This window comes from Simochromis diagramma, unplaced genomic scaffold, assembly GCF_900408965.1.
Source record: "Simochromis diagramma unplaced genomic scaffold, fSimDia1.1 OVJJ01000208.1, whole genome shotgun sequence".
NCBI lineage: Eukaryota > Metazoa > Chordata > Actinopteri > Cichliformes > Cichlidae > Simochromis > Simochromis diagramma.
In genome coordinates this window covers 1,397,020-1,418,029 of record NW_024386789.1, presented here as the reverse complement: position 1 = coordinate 1,418,029, position 21,010 = coordinate 1,397,020, and the positions used below count along the sequence as shown (strand labels likewise).

At 41.3% G+C, this 21,010-nt stretch overlaps 1 protein-coding gene across 3 annotated transcripts in view; it reads left to right on the top strand.

Annotated features, from left to right (window-relative positions):
- LOC120728366 (transformation/transcription domain-associated protein) overlaps positions 1-21,010 on the top strand; it is an 80,478-nt gene that overhangs the window by 8,396 nt on the left and 51,072 nt on the right. For 2 of the 3 annotated variants that reach the window (XM_040023198.1, XM_040023199.1), the window contains exons 13-38: positions 524-602; positions 1,201-1,435; positions 1,538-1,874; positions 2,071-2,168; positions 2,266-2,460; positions 2,566-2,757; positions 2,871-3,036; positions 3,120-3,376; positions 3,562-3,762; positions 5,126-5,277; positions 6,781-6,980; positions 7,240-7,457; positions 7,764-7,961; positions 8,171-8,431; positions 8,671-8,832; positions 9,076-9,172; positions 9,382-9,503; positions 10,918-11,088; positions 11,286-11,354; positions 12,608-12,628; positions 13,180-13,299; positions 14,109-14,228; positions 14,560-14,724; positions 14,890-15,071; positions 15,680-15,878; positions 20,239-20,367. In XM_040023198.1, the coding sequence (XP_039879132.1) occupies positions 524-602; positions 1,201-1,435; positions 1,538-1,874; positions 2,071-2,168; positions 2,266-2,460; positions 2,566-2,757; positions 2,871-3,036; positions 3,120-3,376; positions 3,562-3,762; positions 5,126-5,277; positions 6,781-6,980; positions 7,240-7,457; positions 7,764-7,961; positions 8,171-8,431; positions 8,671-8,832; positions 9,076-9,172; positions 9,382-9,503; positions 10,918-11,088; positions 11,286-11,354; positions 12,608-12,628; positions 13,180-13,299; positions 14,109-14,228; positions 14,560-14,724; positions 14,890-15,071; positions 15,680-15,878; positions 20,239-20,367 (4,346 nt within the window). The remainder of the gene's footprint in view (positions 1-523; positions 603-1,200; positions 1,436-1,537; positions 1,875-2,070; positions 2,169-2,265; positions 2,461-2,565; positions 2,758-2,870; positions 3,037-3,119; positions 3,377-3,561; positions 3,763-5,125; positions 5,278-6,780; positions 6,981-7,239; positions 7,458-7,763; positions 7,962-8,170; positions 8,432-8,670; positions 8,833-9,075; positions 9,173-9,381; positions 9,504-10,917; positions 11,089-11,285; positions 11,355-12,607; positions 12,629-13,179; positions 13,300-14,108; positions 14,229-14,559; positions 14,725-14,889; positions 15,072-15,679; positions 15,879-20,238; positions 20,368-21,010) is intronic. The other variant, XM_040023201.1, reaches the window with a different exon arrangement.

Here is a 21,010-nt window from a genome sequence, read left to right as displayed (position 1 = left end):
GAGCTTACACATTTCACCGTTTCCAAAATAAAATTTTTATTAGCTGTCAAAATGTAGCTATAGAATCTCATTTTGAATTGGTGACTGAGAGGTTAAAAGTGAGACTGTAGATGAAATGGAATGAAAGCACAACCATCCATCAGTGAAGCCTTGACATAGCACAACACATTTTGGATGATTTTCTGCATTTTACTGCAAGTTACTTCTTCTGCTGCAGGTCAAACCACTTTTACTGATTTTGGCTTATTTTCTGTGACAGATTTACCAACGCTGTTAGGTGTTTGCTGTTAACCTCCTGCTGACAAAGCAGTGTCAGGCACAGTGCTAAATTTATAATATTAAATAAACCAAATGGCATGTAGTTTTTTTTTTTTCGTGTATTAATCACAAATAAAAGCATTTCCAGTAACACCCTTTTAATATATTCTTTTACTGCTTTTATTTAATTCTGTCACCCATCAGCTGCTGTTTCAGGTGCAACTATCAGCTCTGAATTCACAATATCTACTTCATTGTGTTTCAGAGTTTATCCCATGTATGGACAAACTTTTTGATGAGTCCATCCTCATCGGTTCTGGCTACACTGCTCGGGAGACGCTTAGGTAAGTTCTTTGTATGTGTAGTCACGATCATTCGAACTCCTCTGTGTCAGAACAGCCTCTTTCTCATGGATGATTTCTCAGCCAGGTGCATGTTAAGTGTCCTAGCATATTAATCAGGTAGTTCTCAGTACTGCAAAATTCTCAAGGAAGCTGACTGAAAACACTGCAGCACAGAAGGCACTGTCAAGTTGTCATGTACACCCTCGTCTCCAGAGTGCAGGCTTCTTGCACATCCTCCTTTAGTTCGATTGCAAAACCTCCTTGACCCGCCTCAGTTGCCAAACTAGCTCACCTCATCAACAAAATGCCTGTCATTTCACATTAGTAATACATAGGAAGCACGGCAGCTGGATGAGATCTGGCAGGATTATCATTGTCACTCATTAGCTTGTCTTCTCTCTCCCTTTCTCTCTTCATCCCAAAGCTACTTTCCATATCCTTTTCTTCTTTCAGCCTCTTTGATTGCTTTTCTCTGCCTTTTAGAAAATACGGCTTCCTCACTAAGCCAGTCTGTTCAGTTTGTACCACTATTTAGTAATGAAATATGATTATGATTCACCTCCAAATGTCACAGTTACATATCTGTCTTATTTTCTAGACCCTTGGCCTACAGCACACTAGCAGACCTGGTGCATCATGTGCGCCAGAACTTGACCCTGACAGATTTATCTCTAGCTGTGCAGCTCTTTGCTAAAAACATTGATGATGAGTCACTTCCCAGTAACATTCAGACCATGTCCTGCAAGCTGCTGCTCAACCTGGTGGATTGTATCCGCTCAAAATCAGAGCAGGAGAACGGAAATGGGCGAGACATCCTGATGAGGATGCTGGAGGTGGGTTTCACAAGGATCAATTGAAAAGTCTTATTTATTTCAATAGACATATGGCTAGATAAATATTGAAAATTTTCCCTCTTTCCTTATCTTTATCAACAGGTGTTTGTACTTAAATTTCACACCATTGCACGGTACCAGCTTGTGTCCATCTTCAAGAAATGCAAACCTCAGTCAGAGATGGGTGTTGTTGATCCAGGGGCGATACCTGCGGTGCCAGCCACACCCACTCCATCCACCACCCCTGCCATTCCACCACCTGCTCCTCCAACTCCTGTTACTGTGACACCTCAACCACCTGCAACGCCCTTTGACCGAGGTGGTGAGAAGGAAGACAAGCAGACCTTTCAGGTGTCGGATTGCCGCAGTTTGGTCAAGACCTTAGTGTGTGGAGTGAAGACAATTACTTGGGGTATCACCTCTTGCAAGGCACCTGGAGGTGAGTGGGGACACACAAGTGGCACTTATTGCAAACCTATTGATATCTAATAAAATCCCACATGCTCGACTATTCTTGCCTGATTAAAAAGCATCTAGAAAAATGTATAAATGGACATGTAACAATAATTTCATAAGGAAATTCAAGATTTTATCATCTCAAAATGTGTGATTTCCCCCCCCCCCCCCTTTACCAGAGGCTCAATTCATTCCTAACAAGCAGCTCCAGCCTAAGGAGACTCAGATCTACATTAAGCTGGTCAAATATGCCATGCAGGCCTTGGACATCTACCAGGTACAACCTAATAAAAACTGACTGTACTGCAGGGGTGATGGTGTCTCATAACAGACAATCATGGAGTAGTGGTATAATTCATGTGTATCATGACCAGGTGCAGGTGGCAAATAATCAGCAGACATACATCAGGGTGGCTAACTGCCAGACTGTACGCATGAAGGAGGAGAAGGAAGTTTTGGAGCACTTTGCTGGGGTCTTCACCATGATGAACCCTCTTACATTTAAAGAGATTTTTCAGACCACCGTTCCCTACATGGTGGAGAGGATCTCGAAGAACTACGCACTGCAGGCATGTCTTGTCTCCCCTATCAAGAGAAAATAACATGGGATAAGGTCTTTGGTCTTGATTAATCACTTGCTCAAATTCCAATTCTTGTTCTCTTTTGTTTTCTAGATCGTGGCAAATTCGTTCCTGGCCAACATCTCAACGTCTGCTCTGTTTGCCACGATCCTTGTAGAGTATCTTCTTGAAAGACTGCCAGAGATGGGCTCCAATGTTGAGCTGTCAAACCTCTACCTCAAGCTCTTTAAACTTGTTTTTGGCTCAGTATCACTGTTTGCTGCTGAGAATGAGCAGATGCTCAAGGTAAATGGATATTTCTTTTAGTTTTTTTTTTGGGGGGCATAGTGGCAGACTATTTCACTTATTTCACTGTACCATTGCCATGTTTTACTGATAAGACTTTACCTTTTCATCAGCCGCACCTCCACAAGATAGTAAACAGCTCCATGGAACTGGCTCAATCAGCTAAGGAGCCCTACAACTACTTCCTGCTTCTCCGTGCTCTCTTCCGTTCCATTGGTGGAGGCAGCCACGACCTTCTGTACCAAGAGTTTCTACCCCTTCTGCCTAACCTGCTACAAGGTAAAAACCACACACAGCATTACTCTGAATTACAGACAACTCATGTATGAAATATTGTAAGCACCTATTTCCATTTCTATTAGGATTGAACATGCTGCAGAGTGGCCTTCACAAGCAGCACATGAAGGACCTGTTTGTGGAGCTCTGTCTGACAGTGCCAGTGCGTCTGAGCTCCTTGTTGCCATATTTACCCATGCTAATGGATCCACTGGTATCTGCACTCAACGGCTCTCAGACTTTGGTCAGCCAAGGCCTTCGTACCCTGGAGCTGTGTGTGGACAACCTACAACCTGACTTCCTTTACGATCACATCCAACCTGTCAGGGCTGAACTCATGCAGGTAGGGCGTTGTTTTTGTGATAATGATTACAGTTTTTTCTCTTCTCATAGAAGAGAATGAAAATGTTTTATTGATTATATACAAGGATAACTCAAAAGCTTCCATATAGCCACGTTCCCCCTCAATGTACCTGGTGTGTTTTTTCTTAAACTTATAGTTTATTCCCTTCCTACTCTTTGCTCCAGGCTTTGTGGCGTACTCTCCGTAATCCAGCAGAAAGCATCTCCCATGTAGCGTATCGGGTGTTGGGAAAGTTTGGAGGCAGCAACAGGAAGATGCTCAAGGAGTCTCAGAGACTACATTATGTAGTGACTGAGGTCCAGGGGCCCAGCATCAAGGCTGAATTCACTGACTGCAAAGCATCCATACAGCTACCCATGGAGAAGGTAAAATATGATCAGGTCTTTTTGTGCCCTTTTCTTTTCTTTGTAGATATTTCTAAAGAGCAGAAAACATTAACCCCAATCACTGTAATGTGAAGAAAATGCCTAGATTTTGCGTTAAAATATGTCATATTTTTATGTGCGTAATTACCCCGGCACAGGTCGATTTTGAGCCAGGAAAAGGCCTTATGCTATCCTCAATGTTGTTTAGCTTTTTGCCAGAGAGAAAAGATTTGGGAGTATTTCACTTTATAGCACTTTCTTATACCAGTTGGACTCTTTCTTCCCCTTTTTTCCTTTTTTAATTTACTTTTAGAAGGAAAGAATTAAACGTAAAAGAGTTTGATATTCCTCATTATTGTTCTCCACTGGGAGCGATATGTCTTTGTCACAGTTTTGTGTGTGTGTGAAAGAGAAAGTGAGTGAGGAGATGTGTGTGTCCTCCAGGTAATTAAATTCATCTCTTGTTTCTCCTCCTCATCCCCAGTCAGTAATCATCAATCTAGTGTGGGCCACCATGACGGCATTATTTACTCTCACTAATGGCTGTTCCTTCTTTTTGGCTATCAGTCTGCGTGTTTGCCATCATCATCATGGGCGCAGGCAGCCGACAGAAACCCACACAGACTGTCACATGCTGCACAGCCACATGTTATGGCTAAAGGCATAAATCTCTGGCAGGCTTGAGATGCAGCCATGCGGTTTGCTGCCACATTAGGGAAGGGCAACTGAAGGTGCTGTTATATAGACTGAGATAAAAAAAAACAAAATACAAGTATGCATAACTTGGTGTGGTACAACAGGTAGAAAGGGCACAGTGTAACTGAATTTAATATATTTGTATTTTCTAGCTTTTATTTGTCTTCTTTAGCTCTTGTCCAACTGTCTTTTCCCATATCAGCTGAGAAATCTTCTCTAACACATCTTACTTTTAAATGTTATATCTAATCACTAAAGGATTTGTTAGAGGCCCGGTCCTGACTAACACATCCGGTTATAGTAATCCACTGACAGGTCGACAGTTCAGTTTTGCTTGTGCCTTCATTTCCTCTCATGCTCTCTCAGTTGTTGTATTCCTCCTCATGTTCTCTTCCCTGTTCTGAGTGGCATTAATTAGTTCATTTTCTCCCTTTAAGTGCCTGGCTGCCGTGGCTTGACAGCCCATAATGTAGAAATGATAATGACCTTTGCTCAACCAGATGGTGCTCTGTGTTACTTCTCCCAATTAATCACATATGTAGCATATGCAATTTAATTCCCATTTTAATAATTTTAAGGATATTGGAATTGTGAGTCGGAGAAATCTGCAGTTTCTGAATGAAAATGTTGAAGATTTTGAAGTAACATTTGCTGCATTTCCTCTAAGGCGATTGAGACAGCCCTAGATTGCCTGAAGAGTGCCAACACTGAGCCATACTACAGACGACAGGCCTGGGAGGTCATTAAGTGTTTCCTGGTGGCCATGACAAGTCTGGATGACAACAAGCACTCGCTCTACCAGCTTCTGTCTCATCCCAAGTGAGTAAACATTCTTGCTTTGATTTGACTGGAGCATACACTTTAATATTGTTGCCACATGGCACCTGGGTACCATTCCTGATGTAATAAATTATTTGCTCTATTATAGATGTGTTGGAGTTTATACCAAAGAAAAATCATTGACACTACCTAAGGAAGTGTTTACATTCACTTAGTTTTATCTAGAATAAATGAGTTGACAAACGGTGCTGTATCTGCTACACTGGTTTTCCACTTAAGTGATAAAATTACACTTTCGAGTACATACACAGCCAGACTCTGATTAATCACCTACCTTTTTCTACCTTCACTTGGCACAAGTTGACCTTGCCATCTACTTCACCTTTCCTGTCTGCCCTCTCCCACTCACATGAGGTTTTTATGTACGTTACCTCCACCGCCTCCAACTGTCTTGCTACCTGCTGACATGTCCCACTTTCTCTTTCCTCCTTGATGTCTTCACCCCACACTGCTTCATCAATTCCTTCTCAAGGGCAGGCATTGCTAATTACACATTTGCAGACACACCCTCTGGCAGGCTCTGCTGCAAGGCGGAAACCCATATATGAACAGACAAACAGGAAAGAAGGTTGTTGTCGGGTGGGTTAGTCACATTACCATCATTGATCCCCGGGCAGGGGCTAATTGACTTTCCCCTGTCTGTTTATTCTACACCATGCCCCTTACACTCTCCTGTCATTATGCACTAACACACATATGCCCACAAATACGTCTTTGTGCACATGGGGGTAATGAAGTGTGTCAGTTACGATCACGGGGGCTGTGCCATCGCCTCTTCAGTCGTCTCGATTTGCATTGTCTTTTCTCTCACTTGAAAGATTTTCTCTCTTTTTCTCCCCCTCCCTTCATCATCATTGAAACATCTCTCTTTGCCTCAGTGTTTGTTCAATCTAAGTATAGAAGAATGGGAGACCCCTCCCCCCACTGCAATTCATGAAATGCCAAATTGGAAGAAGGAAGCAGTGATACTGTGGCATGCCCCAGAATGAGTGAAGGGCAATTGATCTGACATTCTGTAGACCATGCCCACTGCCATTTTCTCACCCCTCCTCCCTCCCACAGCATCATATGCTCCTTCTCCCTCGTTCTCCAAAGAGCAGTTTTTTTAAATGGCAATAATAAAATGAGACGATCCATCAGGTCTGCCCCTGGCATGTGGCATTATAAAACACAAGCTCAAGCATGGAGAAAGCAGCCGCTCAATCACATCATGGCTCAGTTGCCTTCAGCTGCATTAAATAACAAAAATACCAACAGGGACAAAAAGAATTCAGAAGGAACAGAAATGAGACAGAAAATTTAAGAACAAAGAGACTGACTGTAGACAGGCAATAGATATTGATATATACATTTAAATGTTGTGTGAATGCATATTACATTGCTTTTGGGCTTTTTGAAAAATTTTGCATGCCACTGCCACAATATGTCATCCTTTTTAATCTGTAGACATCCCATTCATCGTTTGGTTTTCTCCTTCATTAGCTTTACTGAGAAGTGGATCCCCAGTGTCATCATTTCTCACCGCTATAAGGCACAAGACACACCTGCCCGCCGAACTTTTGAACAGGCCCTGACTGGAGCATTCATGTCTGCTGTGATAAAAGACCTGAGGCCCAGTGCGCTGCCCTTCGTAGCCAGCCTGATTCGCCATTATACTATGGTTGCTGTGGCTCAGCAGTGTGGTAAGGGACTGGTAATCTTTGTACTATAGATCTAATAGTAAATAATATAGATCTAATATTTAATAGTGTTCACTTTTGCCCTGTGATCAACATTTTATTCTCGGCTGTTCAAATGAATTAGTTCCTTTCCAGTTTCCTGTGATACATATGCTTGTAATTGATGTTTAAAATCTACACATACTTTATCGTAAAGTTGTAGCATTCTTATGTTTGACATGAAACATGATTCCTTTCCTCTTGTCCTACTCTTTTAACCCAGGCCCTTTCCTGCTGCCGTGCTACCAGCTGGGCAGCCAGCCAAGCACAGCTATGTTCCACAGCGAGGAGAATGGCTCACAGGGCATGGATCCGCTTGTTCTGATTGACGCCATAGCTATCTGCATGGCCTACGAGGAGAAGGAGCTGTGTAAGATCGGGGAAGTCGCCCTGGCCGTAATCTTTGACGTGGCCAGCATCATCCTTGGGTCTAAGGAAAGGGTACGTTACTAAGAGGAGGGCATTATATGTTTCACTTATTTAGCAGTCTAACAAAAGCATGAATTGTTTTTCTGCAAATTTGTGGTAAACTAACCCAGCTAAGACTTCATTCTGTCATCCTCGTAAAAATGAATACTCTGCCAAATTGATTACTCTCATTTTCATATTGAAATTTGAACTCTGTATCCAACTAACCTCTGATCAAATTCAATTCATTTTTTAGCATCTTGCAATAATGACTCTGTGTTACGTGTATAGTTTTTAAATGGGAATCACCCTTAATTACCCTGGCTTCTACATCCCCAGGCATGCCAGCTGCCCCTCTTCTCCTACATAGTGGAGCGTCTGTGTGCCTGCTGCTATGAACAAGCTTGGTATGCCAAGCTTGGTGGTGTTGTGTCAATCAAGTTCCTTATGGAGAGACTGCCTCTGATTTGGGTGCTACAAAACCAGCTCACCTTTCTCAAAGCACTGCTGTTTGTCATGATGGACCTTACAGGAGAGGTGAGAGCAATTGATTACATCTTGTTATGCATTTATTTTATTTATTAAATAACTGTGGTTGCAAAGATTTACCTGGTTGTGCTTTTTTGTAAGCACTGTATACTGTATAACTTGTCATGTCATTTTTCTTCCTGTTCAGGCATTTGTATTTATTAACTTACTGATTTTTCTTTTTTTTTTTTTTTTTTAATTTATTTTTTTATCCACAGGTGTCAAATGGAGCAGTAGCCATGGCGAAGACCACCCTGGAGCAGTTGCTGGTGCGCTGTGCCACTCCACTGAAAGATGAAGAAAAGACAGAGGAGTTGCTAGCTGCACAGGACAAGTCTTTTCACATGGTCACCCATGACTTGGTCCGAGAGGTCACCTCCCCCAACTCGACTGTTAGAAAGCAGGCAATGCACTCCCTGCAGGTGCTAGCCCAGGTCACTGGCAAGAGTGTTACTGTGATCATGGAACCACACAAAGAGGTAAAAGTCTTAACAGTTTTCTCTAAACCTTAAATTCGGATTAATACTTTGCTGCTGTTGCTTCTTAAATGCAATGCATTCATGAATAGAAGGACCTCCAATAAAAAGCTGCGGTATTACTTTCTGTCAGCAGCAGGTGTACACATTGCCAGTTTTTTATCTCTATCTAAAGATGAGTGTTGAAATATAAATGTAATGACAACACAAGGGCCTTTTTCGTGGGTTTGTCTTTTCTTTAGGTTTTGCAAGATATGGTTCCTCCCAAGAAACACCTGCTGCGTCACCAGCCTGCCAATGCCCAAATCGGCCTGATGGAGGGTAACACTTTCTGCACTACTCTGCAGCCCCGCCTCTTTACAATGGACCTTAATGTCATGGAACACAAGGTCTTCTACACAGAGGTGAGTCATTAGCATAGAGCATTTTGACTTTCTTAATTGTGAACTGCACAGTAATGCAACTGTTAGGACTTTAACCTTGAAAGAAACAATATTGTGGGTTCAAACTTGCTGCTTGGTTTTGGCTCATCTGTTTTAAGTATTTATCCTTTTACACGGTGCATATAAGCTTGATCTAATTTAATGGATCACTGACCTGTTCACCTCTGCTCTTTATGTCATATTTATGCTTTTTCCACTATCCAGCTGTTGAACCTATGTGAGGCAGAGGATGCTGCTTTGATGAAGCTGCCCTGTTACAAGAGCCTTCCCTCTTTGGTTCCCCTCCGTATAGCAGCCCTCAGTAAGTAGGCCCCATTCTGCATTGTTTGTTAGTGTACCAGGAATGGTTACTCTTCTTTTGTGTTTGTGTGCATGTGTGAGTGTGCGTGTCAGATTTAAACCTTCTTAAAATCCCTGTCTAAATCAGTACTGTAGACCACATCTTAAGACTATTATTATAGTCTATTCATGCAAGTGTAGAGTGTCATTAATATTCTTTATCCTCATTAGATGCCCTGGCAGCCTGTAACTACTTGCCACAGTCCAGAGAGAAGATCATTGCTGCCTTGTTCAAAGCCCTCAACTCCACCAACAATGAGCTACAGGAGGCGGGTGAGGGATGCATGAGGAAGGTCAGTGTTCGTTTCATGTTAATTTTTTCACCTCAATTAAATTTCCTTTTTTGTAGTAGTTTTAGATATAAAAAAATGCTTTTCTAAGAGATGAATAACTTTTTATGTTCTCAATAATGCTGTTAGAAATCATGATGCCAGGTTCATGTTGTTGTTAATTTACAGTATCACAACGTGGTGCAAATTTTCAGCAAGGCTAAATGTCTCCTACTTTTAGTTGTGTTTTTCTGCTTGTGAGACCGTCTTTATTTAACTTCTTCTATTTAGAGCTCTTTATCCTGGCGACTGCTTTGTTTTTGAATTGTTTGGAATTAATTTCAAGACTTTATCGATTACTGAGAAAGCTTGTATCTGTGTTACAGCACCTAATTTAACTGCAGTTCCCTTGGAGCCACAACAGAGCTTAGACTTGACGCCGTAACCTTTTAAAATATGCATTAATCTGTTTGGTTAAACTATGAGGTGATCTACCCACGAACTGATAATTAAATGTAGTCACAATCGTTTATTTGATTTCAGAGTCAGGTTTTCTGCACCTTTTGAAATGGCCTTCTACCGTGTCACTTTTTCCTCTTTCACCTCTTTATTTTTCTGTTTGTATATTATCTTGTTTTCCATTCTTCTCATTTCTTGCTTTATACATAGTTTTTTTTTATTTGTAAGGTCTTTGTTAATTCTCTCCTCATATCATTTCCGCACCCACTTCCATCTTTATGTGGACCTCCCTCAGCTTTATCACACTGTCCCTGAACCAGCTCTGGATACTTCATTAAAGTATCCATGCCATCTTAGCCTCTATCTATTTACTCCAAGCTCTTTGTCCCCTCTCCTATCAATTTATGTGTCCTTATTATTTTATTTATTTATTTTTTCTGCCACCATCACTCCTTTTCACTATCCTGTGATTTTTTTTTTTTTTTCCTTGCCATTTTCTGTTCCCTCCCTTCTTTCATCTCTGCCCTGCTAGCACTAATGAGCGTTGCCATGGCCAGATCGATACAGGATGGAGTGTTTGTTCTCAACGCTGAGAGGAAAATGAATGTGGCTGCCATGCATCATTCCCTCCCGTGTGTGTGAGGGTGTGTGGGTGTGCGTCATCAGTGTTTGGTTGGCATGTGTGCTCGTTTACAGCTCAACATGCTGTCATTTGAGTGGCCTTATTACTTTAATGGAGACACAAGGGGTAGTGACCAGTTCACGGGGCTAGAAAACCTGAAAAGTCTCATGATTAGGGGGAAAAATATAGAGGTGAAATTAAAATCACTGTGTCCAAAACTTTAGTAAACATCACCACACAAATCTGAATAATATTTGAGTGTTGTATACGTGTTATATTATTAATCAAGGCAAACAAACCACTCGTCACTTTGTCTTGTTGCTGAACATTTCTACTTTGTCCATTCTCCTCTTGTAGTTTTTGGAAGGTGCCACGATTGAGGTTGATCAGATCCACACTCACATGCGCCCATTACTGATGATGCTGGGTGATTACCGCAGCCTGACTCTCAATGTGGTGAACCGCCTGACCTCTGTCACACGACTTTTCCCCAACTCCTTCAATGACAAATTCTGTGACCAGATGATGGTGAGAAACTTAAGTCGAATTCTGTGTTAAAACTGGCAGGTTAATACTAAGGCATCAGCTTTTATTTATTCAAAGACTAGTTTTTGATTTTATTTTAGTTAACTAAAAAATTTTTGGCACTTAGTTTTTAGTTTAGTTTTAGTCAGCTATCAAAACCTTACTTAAACACAGGCATCTTATTTCTTTTTCTTTCTCAGCAACACCTGCGGAAGTGGATGGAGGTAGTTGTAATAACACACAAAGGAGGCCAGCGGAGCGATGGCAGCGTAAGTAAACTCATTTCAGATCTGCCCACGTGTAAAACTGCAAAAATACCACAGATGGGAATCTTTGTACAGTCTTGACATGTATTTGTCTTCTTTTCTTTTGTATGTCTTATTTTAAAATCCTGCTTCAGTGTAGTACAAAAGCATTCACGGCCACTAGGACCATGTTGATACGGTCGTCTGCTGGCGCCATATTTGTTCAGGTCATCTGTTATGTCCAAAGCAAATACCATTACCAAAAGGGAATGAGAAATTGCCCCTTGTTTTCAGAAAGCCTTAGTCACATGCAGTGCCCCTTCTCTGTGTGGCCTCCTCCCAGATGAGTTGTGAGTGTCCATATTACAATCAATGATTAATTAGGCACCAGGCAGGCTGTGGTTGGCCTCGTACTCTGTCTCCTCATTATCTCCCCGCAGATAACCTTGTAAAAGGCAGCGAGAAGAGGTGACAGAAAGATTGGGCAAAACACCTGCCTTTTTTTCTTTGCTCCCTACTCTGTGTGACTTCATCCTAACCCATCTGAAAGTGTTCTGTTTTAATTAGATGCAAATTGGCCTTTTGTCTTTCATGCCCTCCAAATTCTGGTCTTTGTGCCCGTTGACAGCAGACCTGGAAGTGAAAGCAGAACCAGGGTCAGGGAGTCAATTATGATAAAGGAAAAAGAAAAGTGTGGGAGGAGGAATAGAGCAGGGACGAAGAGGATGGTGTGAAGATGTGTGGGTTTTGACGGGGTGTAGTAACGAGGAAGAGTTTTTGTGACAGATAAAAAAACAAAACTTACCACAGTGCATGCATGAAATATGATTATTTCTTTTCGCCCTCACTCTCTAGACTTTGTTTCAGTTACTTAAGTATTTATTCCATTGATTCTGTGTTACCCAACTAAAATTAAAAATATATATATATATACACACAGTATATTAAAGTTATCTTGGAATTTAAAAATGATGGGCTTGTCCATGTGTATCAGGCAACATATATAAGTATGTCGTCGATAAGCCAAAAAAATCATTCGATCAGTATGTTAGCTGACCTCTATTTCCAATGTGGCCCTTGCCTTTTTATTCACCGGAGGCTGAGAAAAGTTTTTCCTGCGGTCACTTGTAAAGGTTGCGATAATCTGCCCCTCCATTATCACCCTATCTTATCAGCTCACCTTCCATATTGAACAAAGACAGACAACAGATAGCCTCACAAAAAAAGCACACATGCTGTTCTGCTGACTCTGATCATTGTCTCCCATTCTGGCACAGCCTGCGTTGGAAGGTGTTGAGGTGAGATGCGACCCGGTGTTGCGCCCTCTGTTGGTAACTCTTTGTCAGTGATTGAAATTTGGTCTGATCCAGTGTCGTGCTGGTGAATTGAGCCAATGTCATGGTAGTGGTGGAGTTGCCCTGTATTTATGTGTCCATGTGTCTGTTGTCATCTCGAGAATTGTTACCATCATCTCAGCTTCACTCTAACTCTAATTTTGAGTGTCTAGAAATGTTGAATTCTGCTCTTTTATTCCCTTCTGGCATCTTGGAAGCGCAAAAGTCATAGGATTTATAAAATAACCATGTTGCTCCTTTTATTTGTTTTTACTCTGTCTAATCCAAAAGCTGGTGTGTGTGGTACTCTGCACCTTTCCTGTGGGAAGTTAACACCCTATTAATTACGAATTGCACTTTCAGTCATTTGACTGAGGTTCATCCTCGTCTTTCCACAGTGGCTGTCGATCAAGAATGATGTCTGTCAGGAATGATGTTTGTGTGCAGCTCATCTGTCCAAGAATTTCATCCACTCCTTTGTTCCCTTTGTTGTATGTCTTTGAATCTTCCTGTAGGAGATGAAGATCTGTTCAGCCATCATTAACCTTTTCCACCTGATCCCAGCGGCACCGCAGACTCTAGTCAAACCTCTACTAGAGGTGGTCATGAAGACTGAGAGGGCCATGCTCATAGAGGTAAGAAACCAATTGCATTATGTAGATGGAGTTGTAGGTAATGTCTAACAGTGGTGTAAAACTGCATCGGGCAGGCAGTGAAAGAAGTTGGATGATTAGCAAATAGATCGCTCCCAAACAGTTCAAAAAGAGGGCGGTTTTAGTTGTTTCTTCCATTAACAAAGTATCTATCATTAAGGATTTAGACATAATAATAATAATAATAATAATAATAATAATAATAATAATAATGGATTGGATTTATACAGCGCTTTTCAAGGCACCCAAAGCACTTTACAATGCCACTATTCATTCACTCTCACATTCACACACTGGTGGAGGCAAGCTACAGTTGTAGCCACAGCTGCCCTGGGGCAGACTGACAGAAGCGCGGCTGCCATATCGTGCCATCGGCCCCTCTGGCCAACACCAGTAGGCAGTAGGGTAAAGTGTCTTGCCCAAGGACACAACGACCAGGACAGAGAGCCCAGGGATCGAACCGGCAACCTTCCGGTTACAGATGCGCTTCCCAACCCCCTGAGCCACATGTCAGAAATTAGACATGCTTTTCTGGTTATTCCGGTTATGTTTAAGAGGGTGAATGGGGCCAGAAAGTAAGTGGTGGGTCTTATTTAATAAATACAATAAAAGAGGGAAAGAAATGCTTTATATGTGATTTAGAGGATGCAGGATTAAATGTTATAATCAAAATCTTCACAAGGAAGTGATGGAGTCCATATTTACTGTGAAGTAATTCTCATCCCTTCTTCTTCAGGCTGTTTCCTTTGCTTATGTTCCTTCAGTTTCCTCATTATTTTGTCTTGCACTAGGCTGGCAGCCCGTTCAGGGAGCCTTTGATCAAGTTCCTGACGCGTCACCCATCTCAGACAGTGGAGCTTTTCATGATGGAGGCTACACTCAACGACCCCCAGTGGAGCCGCATGTTCATGGTCAGACAATAGGAGCTCTAAGTAGCCGTCCCCTCAGTCTTTTCATTGACACATTTGCCATTAAAAATGTATTTTGCTTCTTTGTTGCATTTGCAATGGGCTGTATTCGGAAATGTATTGAGTGTTTCGAGCCTCAGTGGTCCTATTAACACAGAATTGAGATGGATTGCTCCAGTAAAATTTCCTAATTTTCTTCATCGTTCAGTATCACAAGTCTGTATATCTGCTATGCACTGTTGGTGATTGAATGGGGTGGACCTTGTAGTCTATTGTTATAGTATACATTTTCTTTTGTGTTATAGTTACAGTAGGTGTTTTTGTTCACATGCAGAGTTTTTTGAAACACAAGGATGCCAAGCCATTACGAGACGTGTTGGCCTCTAATCCCAACCGCTTCGTCCCCCTGCTTGTTTCTGCTGGCACTGCAGCAACTGTTCGACCTGGATCTCCCTCTACTGCCACAGCCAGACTAGACCTGCAGTTTCAAGCTATTAAGGTATGCAGAATTCAGTCTGTTCTTTAAGGTGGACTCACATTCACACAGTTGTTATACTCAGGGATGTCTCGGCAGTTTTTGATCCAAATCTATATACAGCTTAACTCATATTTCTGTTATTTATCCTTAACTAATTTAACCCCGTTCATCTTCACATCTGTTCAGATTATTAGCATCATAGTGAAGAATGATGAGGGCTGGCTTGCAGGGCAGCACTCCCTGGTCAGCCAGCTGAGGCGAGTCTGGGTCAGCGAGGCCTTCCAGGAAAGACATCGCAAAGACAACATGGCAGCCACTAACTGGAAGGAGCCAAAGCTGCTGGCCTATTGCTTGCTAAGCTACTGCAAGTAAGTAGATTTGCTGAAATTATAATGAAAATGAAATGTTGCAGTTTTCATAGATGTTGCACACTGAATTTGCCTGTTGATATGAAATGTTGTCAGTGGACTGATGTGAAACCCCAAAAACAGCAACCAGGCAGTGCTAATGAGCTTTGTTGAAGACTTAGTGACCATTAGAGTGTTAGTTGATAGTTTCAGTAGTGTGAGCACTACAGGTTAATAATGCACATTTTTAAAGTTACTGCATTTTCCAACTTTACTCAAGTGACATTCCAATCACAAATGACCTTCTGACCCTTTCCTTTCTGTGTGAGCACTGAGAAAGTGCTAGCACACTTGGTGCACTAGGCATTTAGCAGATGTTTATTTCAGACCTTGCAATTAACCCCCAAACACTTCAGCCAGTAATTTTAGCTTAGTGTAATGAGTTCAGTCAACCTTCCTTTGACAAACAAAGTTCTGCTTAGAAAAAAAAAAATATAAAAGTGGCTAATTAACAGTGCGTTGGTTTCTAAGGTTATTTGAAAGTTGTGTTTTATAGTGTCCCCGTTGTTAACGTTAGCCACATCTCTTTGTGTCTGTGCACTGAACTTATCCACTCTCTCTCTTAATAGGCGTAACTACTCTGAGATTGAGCTGCTGTTCCAGCTGCTGAGGGCCTTTACGGGTCGCTTCCTGTGCAATATGACCTTCCTGAAGGAGTATATGGAGGAGGAAATTCCCAAGAATTACTCCATTCCTCAGAAACGTGCCCTGTTCTTCCGTTTCGTTGAGTTTAATGATCCCCACTTCAACGATGAGCTTAAAGCAAAGGTATGTACACGTCCAATCAGACGAAAAACGTTAGTTTGTAAGTACAGGCTGCAGATATTTACCCTCTTTTGAAATTGACATTGAAGTGATGCCTGGAGGTAGAATACAGTTTTGCGTATGACATGCTGAAAAAGCAGTGTAGCCTAAACTGATCCAATAGCGCGATCAGTAAATGTATAACATGACAACAAGCACTATACTGTTGGTATACTGTTTGTAGTTAAAGTATCTGACTGGTTGTCTACTCTTTTATGATGACACGAGCAGCATCCACAAGGCCAGATGTAGTAACTCACATTAGCGATGATGGTGCACTTAAATATGCTTTCAGGTCAGCACTTCTGTCTCTATAATCAGCACGACGCACAGTATCCCAACCTCTGCCTACGCTTCCTTACAACATATTGTGCGTCATGGGGATAAATGCCTATAACCCATTTAAAAAAAAAAAAAAAAAAAAAAAGTGAAATATTTTGCAAATAAGTCCATTCCTCTATTTAACTGAAAATCATGCAAAGACAGCATATCTGATTTTAAAATTGGTACTATGTTATTTTTAAATATAAGCTTATTTTGGAATTTTATGTATTCATCGTTACACACATGTAAGACAATAAATGATTAATCAACTGAAATTCATTGGATATTTGTTTGAATGGTGTAGTTTAATGCAATTAAGACTATTTAAAACAGTCATCCCTCCACCTCTGACCAGAGATCTCATACTATTTGCACATTTTAAATACATTTGTTGACCAAACATCATGTTAATCCTGTGAAAGACTGACCCTCCCAGATGTATCCATCCCATGCTGAAGTAAAACAGGCTGCAGCTCCCCTTTGGCCTGGTGTAGAATAGGCACTCGAATGATGGATGGAAGGTGCTTTGGCGGTGTGTGTGTGGAGGGATTATTATGATGGTAGATATGTAAAACCATTCCTGTCAGATACTTTAACATCTGTGGCCCATACTGACCACGGCTGAATAGCACACACTGATTATGTGTGGGCACGCATCCAGAATGAACGATATCGAGCCATAATGCAAATATTTTGCTGCATGTTATGTGTCATGTTTTGGTTTTATTGCTCCATGATGCAGTGTCTGCACAAGCAATCATGGACTTTATTTTGTTTTATGTAGTGGAGTTCTTCAGGTTTGCATGTCCACAAAAGCTGGATTTTGCAAAACAAGATGTTTCAATTTAAAACGGGATTCTAAGGACATCTTGTTGTCATTGATGCAGCAATTTTAATACTATAAAGCAGCCTTATTAAAAATAAAACGAAACACATTTGATAAATATGATCCTTTTAAAAAACTCATTGAAAATAACACTAAATTTATGTTCTGGGCTTTTTTTCATTGTAGAGAGATAGATTTAATAATATCATATTCATCATAAGCTCCCCATCTCCACGGCTCGATTACTTTCCTTCTCAACTATTGGACATGCAGCATTTAGGGACCTGATCTGTGTGACTTTTATAGTTAGTGTTTTGTACCAGAAGTTCTTTGATAGAGTGGGGAAGGTCATTTTGTCTGGTTCTAGGACCTCAGAGGCTCACAGATGAATGCTTCTGTAGTCTCTACCTGACCTGCTGCTGCTGCAAGCATTACAGTCATTCAGGCTGCATTTTAATTAAGCTCCCTCTCCCGCATGCAGGCATCGGCACAAACACACACCCACACCCACAAACACATATTTCGAACAGCTGTAATGGCACATAACCTGGCACAGAGAAGCAACAGCACTGCTGTTAAGTACAAACGGGTCAGTGGGGAAGGCCTGTCCTGGCACACAATAGCACATATCCAAATGGTTGTGTGGTAGGCACACAAAACTGTAGACTCACAGGCACACCATGCCATGTGCACACACACCACTTAAATCCAAGGACAAACAGTGTTTCTGGTGCTGCTCACTGCACCTGTCCCTTTTGCTTGTATTCAGTTTGCATTCCTTGAGCTGCATACGGGCTCTGAAAATGAGAGGCAGAATAAAGGCAGAGGAGAGAGAGTTCAGCCAGCTCATTTCTCTGTATTTTTCTTTTTGGGTGGAAATGCTGCATTAGAATTTTCAGCAAGGTTTACTCTCTTAGCTAGCAGAGCTGCAGCACCTCACCACGCTCAGCCCACCCCCCCAGCAAAATTTTGCTCCTATTGTTGTTTTTCCGCCTTAATTGTCCTCCGCTGGTGTGCAGCAGATGCTGGCTGTGCAGATGAGGCAGAGACCCAGACTGACAGGCGTGATGTGTTTCTGTGCGAATATGTTTGTGTTGATTGGTGTACGAGTAGTGAGCATGAGAATGAGCGTGGGTGTTGCCTCCATTGACATTTAAATAATTGCCTGTAGCATTTATCATAGGAAAGTGTGTGAGTCTGTGCGCTTGCAGTTTCTCGGGAAATCTGGGAGTTAGAAATTCAGGTTCGTATAGAACATCAGAAAGGTCTAGGAGAGTATTTCAAACAGAGGAGTGTCTAGAGAGAGAGAAGGAGAGAGACAGCAGAATGGGACAGCAGCAATGAATCATCTACGGTAGTGCAGGCTGACCCCGAGCTGCTGGTACTGCTGCTGTGTTCCTTCTTTTTGTTTTATCCAAACACTTTTTATAGAAAACCATTTTTGTGCTGCTCTTCTATTCAAAGGCGTTTCATTATTTGCAGAATCCATCTCCAGTCGACGAGCAAACAAACAAATATATGAAATTTATGATGTGCCGTGCATCTGTTTCGCTTTCTGCTGCTTCTTTGTTCCAACATGAGAAAGAGTGTAGTAGGATTTTCCAGAACATTTTTTTACAGTATGTACGATTAATCCCCTCCCCGAGTAGAGACATTAAACAGTAAGCACGTGTGCAAGTTTTTAATACCTGTACCCTGTCTGGCACAATAATCTAAACAGCGATGAGGAAGATTAAGGATTCTTGACAGTTACATCATTTATATGAAGGAAGACGATTGTTAAAAATTAATTTGATTTTTCACATTCAAAATATTGTTCTTGAGCAACTCTATTACTAACATACATTGTCTTTTAGTTAACATAATTATTATTCAAACAAATAATCAAACCATTTTAAGTGAATCACGTTATTGAAGCCGAGTTCTTAACTTCATCTACTCTCCTTGGTTATGTGCACTCAAAGGGAGACTGCATCTCTTTATCTAGTCATGTGTAAAATGAATGTACTGTTTACATCTAGTAGTGATTGTCGTCATTACACATTCATTGTGACTTCGAGCCATTCATTTTTTTTTCTGGTTTATATAAAGACATTAAAAGACCCCCCTTCAACCACCCACCACTCACCACCCCAGTTATCACAGCTCCCCTTAATTGAGCTCAGAGAGGAAATCTATGGGCACTGCAACACACGCACGCACACACGCACGCACGCACGCACACACACACACACACACACACACACACACACACACACACGCACACACACTTGTTATATGTGAATTGAAAATGGAATTTAAGATAATTAAGACACCTGCAGAATGTGATCTAGGCCACTCGCCCAGAACTCCTGCAGGAGCACATCATCAGTGGCATTACAAAATGATGCTGTTATCGTACAATGATTGATATCAGAGAAGCTTAGAATTAATAGGAATAGATGACACTGAAAAACAGAGTAATGCTCAGTGTGTGTTCAGCGTGTGAGAAAGAGAGCGAATATTGTGCTAATGGAGGAGATGGAACATATGCTACCACAGCTCATTCTCCACTGAGCGATGCCCTGTCCTCCCAGTGATGGATTGAATAGGGGTGTTCATTAATAGATAGCAGCTTCTTTAATAAATGCAGTCGTTAGCTGCATAGTGGTTGGGTTAGTCGGATTTTACAAACTAATCAAGCCCTCATTCACATTCCCTGTTAAGATACTCTAAATCTTATTGACTTTTGTTTTTGCTTTAAATGCTTGTAGATTAATTAAGGAAATACATTGTTTCTTTAGTTTTGCCTCAGAGAGGAAATTGTTTTCTTTTTGCTCTTTAAATTATTTATTGCAATCATTTGGTGCCACATTTGACATTGCTGTGGTCAAATGTGTCTTTTTTCTCTCTCTCTACAATCCAGTTGTTTTTATTATTTATTTTTTGCTGTTATTATCAGTCCGGAAAGTATTCTCTTCTTGTTCCTACCCCTTTCTGTGTAATCACTTATGTATTTGCCACTGAGGGCTGATTGTGTGCAGGGTTTTCTTTAATGTAGGTTTGAAAAGGGTACACTAGGTGATTTCACTGATTAGTTTCTCCTTTCTTGAAAGTGTGCTATCGGTGGAATCATCCATTGTAATCTCTCTTGAAAGGGTCAAAGCTGTAAACTCCACTTTTCTTCTTTAATAGGTGCTGCAGCACATCTTGAATCCAGCCTTCCTGTATAGCTTTGAGAAGGGAGAAGGTGAGCAGCTGCTCGGACCGCCCAACCCTGAAGGAGACAACCCTGAAAGCATTACCAGTGTCTTCATCACCAAGGTACACGTGCTATCTCTATCTGTCTAAATCCATAAAATACATGGATTTATTTTCTTGTTATTCATATTTTTCCTCTTCTTACCGTTCTTACCATTTTCTTCTCACAGTCAGCAGACAACCCTTGCTGTCTGTTTATTCCATGACTTTGTGTCTCTTTGTGTTCCTGTTTCTGATTTCATTACCTGCTGCATTTCCTCTCATAATGTCCTATCAGCCCAACATCTCTCCTTTCTGAGTCATCATCAGCTACATCCTATTTAGTCATCTTCTTCTCTCATGGCCTTACACTTTAATTACTGTCATTTCATCTCTTTCTTCTTCCTTTTTTTCCCTACATGTCTTTGATTTTTTCTTTCTTCCTCCCAGAAGCTCCTCTCTTTTTTTTTTTTTTATCACGTTTGATTCATCAGACTATAATTTCTGCTGTAAATGTCACATTGTGACCATGCTAAAGGTCGGCATGTTTGTTTGTACTGTGGCAGATCTCATCACTGACTAACACCAATCCTAATGGCTGCTAATAGCTCCTCTACAGTCTGGATAAAACTGATTTCCTACCTCACCTCCCTGTCTCCCTATGTACTGTGCTGTCTTCTGTACGTTCTCTTTGGGGAATTGGTATTTGGGTGGTTTGAGTGATGCA